At 50.1% G+C, this 10,617-nt stretch overlaps 5 protein-coding genes and 1 non-coding gene across 6 annotated transcripts; 3 read left to right on the top strand and 3 right to left on the bottom strand.

Annotated features, from left to right (window-relative positions):
• Positions 1-411: 411 nt before the first annotated feature.
• ASPGLDRAFT_24447 (uncharacterized protein) lies at positions 412-941 on the top strand (the record flags this gene model as incomplete). Its single annotated transcript, XM_022543388.1, has 2 exons — positions 412-529; positions 568-941. 2 exons carry the CDS (start codon positions 412-414, stop codon positions 939-941), a joined length of 492 nt encoding a protein of 163 aa, XP_022402101.1.
• Positions 942-2,049: 1,108 nt separating this feature from the next.
• Positions 2,050-2,525, top strand: ASPGLDRAFT_45367 (uncharacterized protein). The gene is made up of 3 exons (XM_022546225.1): positions 2,050-2,309; positions 2,380-2,426; positions 2,477-2,525. The coding sequence occupies exons 1-3, from the start codon at positions 2,124-2,126 to the stop codon at positions 2,493-2,495; spliced, it is 252 nt and encodes an 83-aa protein (XP_022402100.1). The 5' UTR covers positions 2,050-2,123; the 3' UTR covers positions 2,496-2,525.
• ASPGLDRAFT_168498 (uncharacterized protein) lies at positions 2,498-5,655 on the bottom strand (the record flags this gene model as incomplete). Its single annotated transcript, XM_022542672.1, has 4 exons — positions 2,498-3,327; positions 3,381-5,053; positions 5,107-5,419; positions 5,474-5,655. 4 exons carry the CDS (start codon positions 5,653-5,655, stop codon positions 2,562-2,564), a joined length of 2,934 nt encoding a protein of 977 aa, XP_022402099.1. The 3' UTR covers positions 2,498-2,561.
• A 193-nt stretch (positions 5,656-5,848) lies between these two features.
• ASPGLDRAFT_146633 (acyl-CoA carboxylase subunit beta) lies at positions 5,849-7,847 on the bottom strand. Its single transcript, XM_022541890.1, has 3 exons — positions 7,135-7,847; positions 6,496-7,078; positions 5,849-6,449 (listed from the first exon to the last, which is right to left on the bottom strand). The coding sequence occupies exons 1-3, from the start codon at positions 7,804-7,806 to the stop codon at positions 5,971-5,973; spliced, it is 1,734 nt and encodes a 577-aa protein (XP_022402098.1). The 5' UTR covers positions 7,807-7,847; the 3' UTR covers positions 5,849-5,970.
• Positions 7,848-8,018: 171 nt separating this feature from the next.
• On the top strand, positions 8,019-10,052 carry ASPGLDRAFT_65428 (putative pyruvate carboxylase; the record flags this gene model as incomplete). The annotated part of the gene is made up of 2 exons (XM_022548894.1): positions 8,019-8,062; positions 8,111-10,052. The coding sequence occupies 2 exons, from the start codon at positions 8,019-8,021 to the stop codon at positions 10,050-10,052; spliced, it is 1,986 nt and encodes a 661-aa protein (XP_022402097.1).
• A 69-nt stretch (positions 10,053-10,121) lies between these two features.
• On the bottom strand, positions 10,122-10,204 carry ASPGLDRAFT_t72. The gene has a single exon. It is a non-coding gene; the product is annotated as a tRNA-Arg (tRNA).
• Between the last annotated feature and the right edge of the window lie 413 nt (positions 10,205-10,617).

The following is a 10,617-nucleotide window of genomic DNA, read 5'->3' as shown; positions in this document are numbered from 1 at the left end:
GTTACTCACACAGATGCCCACATCCATTTCATGTGTAATTTCTCTGTCAGCAATCGTACTCTGCAGGTTCCCGCGCTCTGTGCTGCTGCCCGTCAGAAGCCCTACATCCCATACTGCAACGAGAGTTTCCTCAACAACCAGCGCAAAGGCGTACATACCATTCAATGGTTTTATTCCCAGTAACTAAAAGGCATAGAAGCTATACCTTGTAGAATCCAATAAAAATGATGGCACTGTGTTTAAATTTGGAGTCATTATTCACAATAATCCTCCCAGCCTCCCTACATACGGATGGTGTATCCTGTGGTTAACGTAGAGTATCCTCAGATTATGACTTTCATACCTCATCCTAATTGACTGCTTTTCATTTTTTGCACTCCATTCTTAGCATGCTTTAAAGGTATCTTCAAAATGCGCGCCATGCAACCTGACATCCCAATGACTGCCGAGCAGGTCCTGGAGAGTGTTGGACGATATAAAATGAAGAGCATCAATGATTTTACCCATTTTGAATCCACCTCCAAGATAGGTCTGGAGCGATTCACCTTGCTCAACATCTACTACCAGACCCCTTGGACCAGTATTCCTTCCCTGACGCTACGGAGGAACTGACCAAGGATTGGCCCTGGGATGAGGCTGAGAGACTTGTGAAAAGATCTACAAGCTTGCAGAACATGCTGGGCGCCCTAGAGACAAACACCAAAGTGAAGGACATTGTGGAGGATAGCAAACACTGGCCAGTGGACAAGGATTTCGAAGAGGTCATCGCTTGTCAAGAGAATCCGACATGGTCACCAATCGCATCCCTGGTGGCAAAGGACGAAATCAAATTTCCCCATTTCATTGTCCTCATGAGCCACAACGATACCGAAGGGAATGATAATTTCTTGCTTCGCGATTCTTGCCATGATGATAACCCTGATGAGGCACCCATCATTTGAGAAGCACTCTATCATTCTGGTATGGATTATTGATTGGCTATAAACCAAGATATAAATGGACAAATATACTAATTGTTTACTTTGTTGTCGCTATAGATCATGCTTCTCTCGTTCATGAACCGAGAGGGCCGAATCATTCAAGCTTATCATGATGGCCAAAACCTCATCCTTCATAAAAGCAAGCTACATGAATTTTCCCAGAGAACAACAGCTCCGTTTGACCTGTTCGTACAATACCATGCCAGTACTCCCCGAGGAGACAGCAGGTGGTTCCTACAGCGACCAACTGCGGCTCAGCAATCAACGCAGCGAACTCAGCCTACACCTCAATCTACGAAGGAGACTACTAAAGCGGCAACGGAGACTGTTGTCCAGCCCAAGCATAACTAGTCATATCCCATGCTTCCGCAGTCCACAGAAAAAACCAAAGCCAGACGTCAAATCTTCCATGCTTCCCATCGGAAGGCGCAAAACCTTGGGTGAAGGGTCAGGTTCGCAGGCAGAGCCTGCATAGGACGGGAAAACCCAGTCACCCGTATATATGGCAAATACCATGAGGCATATGGGTGTACTGGAACGCGTTGGTTCGGAAGGCATAGTTAATAAGGCAGCACATGACTCATAATGAAAGTTTTTGTTTTAATCGTTTTGCAAGTTCTCTCTCTAAAATTATGAGAAGATCACCTAGTGGACATGCTTCGTAGGGAAAGCGGGATTGATCAGAAGGGGCGGTAGTAGCATCTATATGTATGGCAGATTATATGATATCCATCTTGGCAGACCGTGTATTTGTTATTAGAAGGCACCATTATTTGCATGCTATACAAGTGGGTGGCCGGCTGATCGAGTATTGAGTAGCGCTTAGGTATACCAATTCTATGCTGCTCAGTGCGTTATATATTTTGCCTCTACGGAGTACAAGCTAACGAAACACTAGCTTAGGAACTATCATCTCGTACTGTACTGCAATAAGGAGAGTCCCTTACGCTTGCATAGCTATAGTTAGTCAAAGATATAGTATAGGCAACCCTGCATATGACCTATAACATCCAAATACCATTTAACCCCCCTCCATCTCCATCTTTATCCCCTATACATACCCCCTACCAAGTCCCTCTATCCGGTCACTTCCAAGCAAACCACAATCAACCCGATTCTCAAAGGAAACAAAAAAAAGCGAAAATGAGACTCAACGCCCTCTACCTTATCACCCTCACTCTAACCCTAACAACCGCGCGCGCCCTCCCCTCCAACAACGGCATCGGCCCGATAATCATCGAACCCGTCGACGAGCGAACGAACCGTTTTGTTGGCCCGGGGTCGGATCTTGAGAAGTGTGGCTCGGATATGGATTGTCAATTTTTGTCGGTACGTCTTATGCCCCCTTTCGTTTTTGAGCTAAGTGATGGGAGAAGGATGTGGTGGCTAATGGTTGCAGTGCGCTGGTGGTATGAAGCCAAAGTGTGAGGTAGAGGCTGCTGTTCCGTGAGTTTTACTGTTCATATTTGGGTTGGATGTTCGCTAATGGGTGTTAGGTTCTGTCGCTGCAAGTAACGAGTAGACTTTATAGTCCTGGTTAAATATTATCATTTTGCAAAGCTATATACAAACATAGCTATACTATACATTCCAAACCTCCCGGCTAACAACATGCACCTCGCCCAACGTCTTCTTAACAACAAGCACCAACTCATCTACAACACCCAGGAATCGCACATACGAACTAACAGCCACACAATACTTGCGATAATTCTCGTCCCGGACCAAGTCCACGCCTAGCTTGAACCCTCCCGAGCGCTGCATCCAGTATTCATACGATCGTTTGAGCAGTGGTGTTGGGAGTACCTCTGGTAGTGCGTCACCGGTCTTGAGGGCTTGCTCTACGACACCCAGGACGGCCATAGCATCACCGATCTGTCGATGATCGAGGATGCCGAAGCTATGCGCGAAGCGGGTTTGCAAGTCCAGTGGTAGGGAGCCGGAGAGGAAGAGCAACCTCCCCAGGTTCTGGTTTAGCTCATGGCAGAGGGATTGGACCTGGTGCAGGGTCTGGGAGTCAAAACGGGAAGATGAGAACTCGAAGCGGAGAAGAGCAATAGGACCGGTAAGGGTGGTGAGCACCTCAGCGAGATCGATGGAGATTTTTTCCGCAATCTGGCCGGTTTCACGGTGTTCCGGGTGGCCCCAGCAGGTGAGTAGAAGGGCGTAGTGATCGGACAGGGAACGGAGGGTGTTGGAGAGGGAATGGGAGATGTGTCGGGTTGCGGATGGCGGACGGGGGAATAATTGGACGATGGTTGCTGCTGTGATGCCGACGAGGACGAGGACGAGACGGCGCCAGAAGACGTTGTAGCCGACACCTGGGTTGCCGTATTGGGGGATGTGTCTATCATCCGTTAGTTGCTGTTCGTAAGTTGTAAGAGGATAGACAGTACTCACGTATCGTCGTAGCTGTAGCCAACAGTCAATACAAACGTTGCAGCACACATGATAACCGCTTGCAGTAGAGCCGGAGAAAAGAACAGTCGACCCCACATCAACACTACAATAATGGCCGCGGTGATAGCCGCCAATCCATACGGATTACCTGGTCCATGACCCGACCCGATATACCACGCCACCAAACCCAGGAGACCACCAACAACGGTCCCGATTGTCCGGCAGACAGCTGAAAAGGCGAAGTCTGCCATGTACACCAACATTGTTGTCTGCGCCATAATCAATCCCCACAATCCCTTTTCGCGGTAGTAGAAGCCCGCACTGCTAGGAATCACGGCAGGAATGCCCAGGGCAATGGTCACGATAACCATACGCAGCGCATACATGCCTTCAGCACTGATGAACCAGTGGTACGTTCCCAGGACAGCTTTTGCGAAGCCGTTCCGCTGGCGCGGTCGATAGCCCCGACTGATTCGAAGTAGTAGCTGCGCTTCATCGACTGAAGTTGCGTTATCGTCGGGATCTGTCACAGGGGCTTGTTCTTCGGGAATAGGAGCAACAGCATTCTTTTGGAAAATCCACGCTGCGGCGTATCGGAGACTCGTGGGGAACCAAAGTCGTGTCTTTGGACGTTCCCGCAGGAGTGTCAGGGTATGCGCCAGTAACCTAACCAGTGCATCGGTTACTGAAAGCATGCGTTCTTCGAAGACCATGCCCGTCATGATTCCCCGGACGGAATGGCCCACCAAGGTATCCACCGGCTTCAGGTTTCCCTCTTCATCAAAGATCGCCCCATGAGTCTGAATCAAGGCTTCGGTAGTGTTAGTTGCAAATGAAGTTCGCGTTTTGCGGAGAGTCTCCAAGACTTTCGGACCCTCGTCAAGGAGCTTCTCGTACTTTTCACGAGACCGTGAAGGAAGCCAGCGATTCTTGTTGACGAGGTGAATACAGTCCACAATTGTCGTCACAGCATCCAGGCAGGCAGGAAGGATCTCCGAGCTGGTTTGTTTTAGTGTCCGAATGTTCTCCGATCGAAGACTTTCGTGCTCGGGGCTTTGTATGGCCTGCACAAGTTCAAGGCTGTCAGTCATTTGGCGTAGTCCAACCTCCCGTAATCCCTTTTCATCAATATCCTGTTTTTCAAAAGATGTCTCCTTCAGTTTCTGCAGTTTGGCGTGTCCGCCCACTCGCGCGATATGGAACTCCAACAGAGACAAACTTGACAGCAGCGTATTCCGCACAGGCTTCTGGAGACTCTTGATATCCTCCGCACTCCAGCGGCCAATTGAAAAGTCTAACGGTAGAAACCCGATCGCCGGTTCCATGGCCTTGTAAGCTGCGATAATCTGCCCTTTGATCTTGACGAGATCCTCAAGCGAGTAATCATCGCTTTCTTTGGAAAGACTAGACTGCGTATAGTCCACAGGGCTTTTAGCAAGTTGAATGACCTTCTCCATCCCCAGCAAAACCGTAGACGAAGTAGACTGTGGAAAGAATAGAATCGACGACGCCAGACCTAATCCGACACCAATGGCCGCCGGTTCAATCAGAGTCTTTGGCAATGTGCCTGAAAACGACGGCAACATGGGCGCAATGACCAGAAACAGGTCAGAAATAATCGTCCCAAACACCTGAACCAGCGCGAACTTGGGATTCTTCGCGCGCAAGCGTGCCTATTCCATTTTAGCACGCGCATGCAGGATCTGACAGGGAAAAGAAAACCTACCAAGAAATAAATGAACAAGCAAATCATCACAAAATAAATCACCGTCACGCGCGCATCAAGCATAAACCCATCAAAAATGAGCTCCTGCTGAATAGCAGCCGCAGGCTCCCCCGTCGCGTTCGCACGAGAAACAACAGCCTGCTGCAACGCCTGCAACCGCGCCTGCGTGTCTGATTGAGGTCGCGCCGCGAGCGCCGCCTTCATCGCGATAACGCCCCATGCCCAAGAGAGACATATCCCGAGCAGCATGGTGATAGTGGCGAGCATGAAGACGAAGACGATTCCCGAGGGCGGGGCGATGAAGATGACCAGGCTGAATACTACATGTTAATATTGCGATCACAAATTGGGAGATATAGACGCGCACCAGGCAAAAAACGTCGCTTGGCCGATGGTGGCCAGTGAAGGGCCGATGAATATCAACAAGGTCGCCACCCATGCCGCGACGGAGCAGCGAAAAAGCGTCTGCAGATCGCGGGCGTTGAAATGGTCGAGCCATGGGGGTAGCTTGACGCCATTTTTGGGCGCATCTGAACGCGACTTGAACATTGGGGATGCATGTGAATGTGACAGGTAGAGGGAGAAAAATTGGAGAGGGAAGATGGGATAAAGTTGAGGCTGAACCGCTGGATCTAGAGAATTGCCGTTTCCGGAAGGATCCGCACTATTGGGGATTATGGGCAATAATGTCAATAGTGCTAGGTTAGATCCAGATTCGAGAACTAAATAACGTTCAATAGATGCCTTTACTATGGTTTATGTTTCACAATTGAGACTCCCATTTGAAAAATCCATGCGCTCCGTGTTGTACGGAAATATATCTACACCAGGATGCGAATGCGACATGGGCACGACATAAATATATCAAGCAAAAACAGGCCGAATCTTCCCAATCGCCCTATCCCCCAACCTCTCCCTCATCAACCCCCCATACATATCCCCCGCCCACCGACAACAAACCCCTCTCGTATCCTTCGGATCAATCATCTCCTCCACCCCAAACGCATTCGCCGTCCGTACCGGATTCATCAACCGTAAATACTCCTCTTCCAGCTCCCGATATCTCTCCTCCTTCTTACCCACCTTCTCCGCCTCGCGCAACTCATGCCGGTGTCCAACTTCAATACCCCCGTCCAAGGGGAGTGATCCCCATTGCCCGGACGGCCAGGCAACTTGCATTACTGGGTCGCGGGAACCGATCATGACCCCGCCTGCGACGCCAAAGACGCGTCGGGTGATCACGTTGAAGATGGGGGTTGTGGTTGTGTAGTAAGTTTTGGCGAGTTCGACGCCCCAGCGCATTGTGGCGCTTCGTTCGGCGATGGTGCCGATGGCGTAGCCGGCTGCTTCGTTAGCATATCATAAAACCAGGGTATTGAGAGTACTTACGAACGTCGATGAATTGCAAAATGGGCAAATTCATCACGTCGCACAGTTTCAGCAATCGGGTCAATTTCTGACTCCCAGCTGCGTCCAATGCACCACCATTTACTTCGCAGTTCAATGAAACCACACCTACCGGTCGACCACCTAGTCGCGCGAGTCCTCCGATCGCCGTTCTACCCCAGAGAGGTCCGATCTCGAACCACGAGCCGCGATCCACCACGCTCATGATGATTGTGCGTGGATTATACATGCGAGCGGCCCGACGGGGGATAATCTGGCGCAATTCTAGGTCCTCGCGATCTTCCGAGTCTTCGCATGCAATTACAGGAGGTGCGTCAGTGCCGGTATTAGGTAGATAGCTCAGTACCGTACGTAGCTGCTCGTAGCATTCAGCCTCGTTGGCGGCTAGGTTGTCGATGGTCCCGTTCGTGCAGTGAACCATTGGTCCTCCCAGATCCTGGAAATCAAGTCCTTCTTCAAAGGTCGCTCCTTCGACCACCTTGGGTCCTGCATTGAACAATGCTCCGATATCCGCTGCCATAACCGAGAAGTGACAGGACACAACGCGAGCTGCTCCCAAACCAATCTGCAACCGTCAGCTTCACAACCAACCAATCTGTAGTAGAGAGGATGTAGACGCACAGCAGGCCCAACAACAGCCCCCAAATTCGGAATCCCCATATTCAACTGCCTCACAACATGCTGATACATAGGCAAATGCGGCAAATAACTCCACCCCTCCTTCCTAATAGTCGTCACACTCCCACCCCCCGAACTCCCATCCACCAACTTAACAACAGGCAGCTTCAACGCAACAGCCAACTTCTCCAAATAAATCGTCTTCTCCGCCGTCGACCCATCCGCGTGTCCACCGCGGATACTAAAATCGTCCACTGTAAGTAATACCTTGCGCCCCCGGAGCTTGCCCGTCCCTTGGACGTTATTACTAGGGACGAAAGACTCTGGCGTTTCGCGCATGGGGCCGGTTTTGCGCCATTTTACTGTTCCTGATATAGACCCGATTTCTTCGAAGGTGTCGGTGTCTAGGAGTTGGTTGATGCGTTCGCGGACCCAGAGTTTGCCGGCTTGTTTTTGGCGGATGTAGCCTCTGTTGTTTGTGTTTGGGGTCGAGGCTATTTCGCGGAGAATGTTGATTTGGGAGAGGATGTCTGAGTAGTCTGCTGGGAGGTTTGGGGTGTTTTTAGATTTGGACTTTTGGTTGGGTTTTGGTTTTATGTGCGAGGAGAGTTTGGTGAGTCGCTCGTTGGCTTTTTGGGATAAGTCTCCCTTGGTTGAGGTGTCGTCGTCTGGCATTGTTGTTTGTTTTTGTTGCGATCTATGTATTTCGATGTTTGGTGAAGGTGATGTTGAGCGTTGATGTAGACATCTCCACGTTCCGAGGTCCGAGGTCCCCTAAGATACCCCACGGGGTAGTCGATGCTATCTCTTTCCAAATTTATACTCTGGGTCATTGATATACACAATCTTGTAGAATATCCTAGGATTGAAGCTATCCATGCCAAACAATGACACCACAACGACCCATAAAGCGACTCCTGGTCGCAAACAGGTATGCCACTAAACCACCCACCAAGCAACCAATACTAACATCCAACAGAGGCGAAATAGCCGTGCGCATCATCCAAGCCGCACGCGAACTTTCCCCATCAATTGAAACATTCGCACTCCACACACCAGATGACCGGTCGCATTGCAATGTTGCTCGACCACACCACGCGTTGGAGATCCCCTCCGCCGGGGCCTATCTAGATATCGCTCTACTAGTTGATCTTGTCAAACGACATTCCATTGACGCCGTACATCCAGGCTACGGGTTTCTCAGCGAAAGCGCAGATTTCGCACAGCGTATGTGGGAGGATGCTGGGGCGGTTGTTATTGGGCCTGGGTGGGAAACACTCGCGAGGACGGGGGATAAGCTCCAGGCGAAGGAGTTGGCGGAGCAATGTGGTGTTCCGGTGTTGAAAGCGCTGACGAGGCCTACGGCTGATTTGAACGAGATTAGGTCGTTTGTGCAGGAGGTCGGATTCCCGGTGATGATCAAGGCTGTTGATGGAGGTGGGGGTCGAGGGATTCGGCTGGTGCGGAATGATGGGGAGCTTGATAATGCCATGGATCGTGCGATTGGAGAGTCGCCGTCGCGAACGGTGTTTGTTGAGAAAGCTGCTGTGGATGGATTTCGTCATGTCGAGGTTCAGGTGGTTGGTGATGGGACAAGCAATGTTCGGCATCTTTGGGAAAGAGATTGCAGTATCCAACGCCGGTTCCAGAAGGTCGTCGAGTGTGCACCAGTGTTATTAAGGAAGAGAGACGTTGTGAGTCGGGTAATTGATGCAGCATTGAAGATTGCAAAGACAATTCGCTATCGGTCCCTTGGAACCTTCGAATTCTTGGTGAATGAGTCCGAATTCTATTTTCTCGAAATCAACCCGCGACTGCAGGTCGAACATACTATCACTGAGAATATCACCGGTGTCGATCTGGTGCAAACACAACTCCTGCTTGCTCAGGGCCACTCTCTTCATCAACTAGGACTGGATTACGTCGACCCTAAAGACCCTCCTCCAAGATCGATTTCGATCCAACTCCGACTATGCGCGGAGGATCCAAATAACAACTTCTCTCTCGGGATTGGAAAGATCACGGACTTTTTCGTTCCTAGCGGCCATGGAACTCGAGTTGACACCCATATCGACACTGGTTCTTCACCCTTGATCGTGGGCTCGAACTTTGATAACCTCCTGGCAAAAATCATCGTCACCGCATCGAACTGGGAAGCAATCGTCCGAAAAGCACAACGCGTATTAGCAGACACGAGGATTGCAGGCGTCACTACAAACATTAACCTCTTGCGGGGGATTGTGGCTCATGATGATTTTATGGCCGGAGCAATTGACACACAATGGCTAGGATCGAATCTGGGGCAAATAATTCAGTTTGGTGAGATGGTCTCTGCATCTTTGCTGAAAGAACGTTCACCATCTTCCCCAGCGAGCCAGGGCATTTCCATGCCGTCATCAAACCATTTATTCCGAAAAGGAGATGCATGGTCCATCACCCTTGAACCTACCCAGAAGGGGTCTTCTCAGAATGAACAAGAAACCCGACATCACTTGCAACTTTCGCGTGTCCTGCGTAACGAATTCCCGTCCTCATTGACGGCAGAGATCGAATACACCACACCAGCTGAATCTACTATTCTGTACCGGATGCAATTGGAATCCACCTCGACCTCAGCATCGGCCCTTGTGTCTTCATCCCATCGACGCGGGGATCCCAGGAATCCGGCGCATATCGTGCTTCCGCTATCAGGAAAGTTGATCGAGGTCCTGGTATCCGAAGGAGACCATATTTCGAAGGACCAGGTTGTCGCTTTCGTAAAGCAGATGAAAATGGAACTGGAAGTTCGGAGCCCGCGTGCTGGAACGGTGAAATGGGTGTTTGAAATGGAAGAGGATGAGGAAGACGTGGCTGAGGGTGTGCTTTTGGCGGAATTGGAGGAGGTCGAACGAGGACTTGTCGATGTCCGGGGGAAGTTGTAGCAGTCTTTCAGGTGTTGAAACAGTTGAATTGAACATTTCAAAGAGTTCAAAAATATAAAAACAAAAACATGACCACCACGGGGGTCGAACCCGCAACCATTGCTTGGATCCAAACCTAGGAGAGCAACACTCTACCATTGAGCTAAGCGGCCAATTTGAACTGCAGCGCTGCCAACTTTCGATACATTACTGGACGGACATCCCAAGTATGCAACGCCGTGTTGAGATGCATGCCTAGGTAGATTCAGTCGCGATCATGTATGGCTGTTGGTCGCATCGGGGATACCGGAGCCACGACGACCAATCGACTCAGGACCGCTCTTAAGAGCAAATAAAAATGCATGTATCAATGGGGACATGACTCAACGACTTGATATGCTCGCTATGTAAGTCCGCAAAGTCCGAGATAACAATGCATCCTTCCAGGCAGCGGCATGTTTTTTTTGTCTCATTCTTTCTCTGTTCGGTTGGTTGCTCATGCAGGGCTGTGATAGACCGTGATAGACTGTTCGATCGTATGTAGGTAGGTCTGTTTGCGTGTCGTACTCATAAACATATAAACCCA

This window comes from Aspergillus glaucus, assembly GCF_001890805.1.
Source record: "Aspergillus glaucus CBS 516.65 unplaced genomic scaffold ASPGLscaffold_7, whole genome shotgun sequence".
NCBI lineage: Eukaryota > Fungi > Ascomycota > Eurotiomycetes > Eurotiales > Aspergillaceae > Aspergillus > Aspergillus glaucus.
The sequence above is the reverse complement of the archived record's forward strand: the minus strand, read 5'-3'. Positions and strand labels throughout refer to the sequence as shown.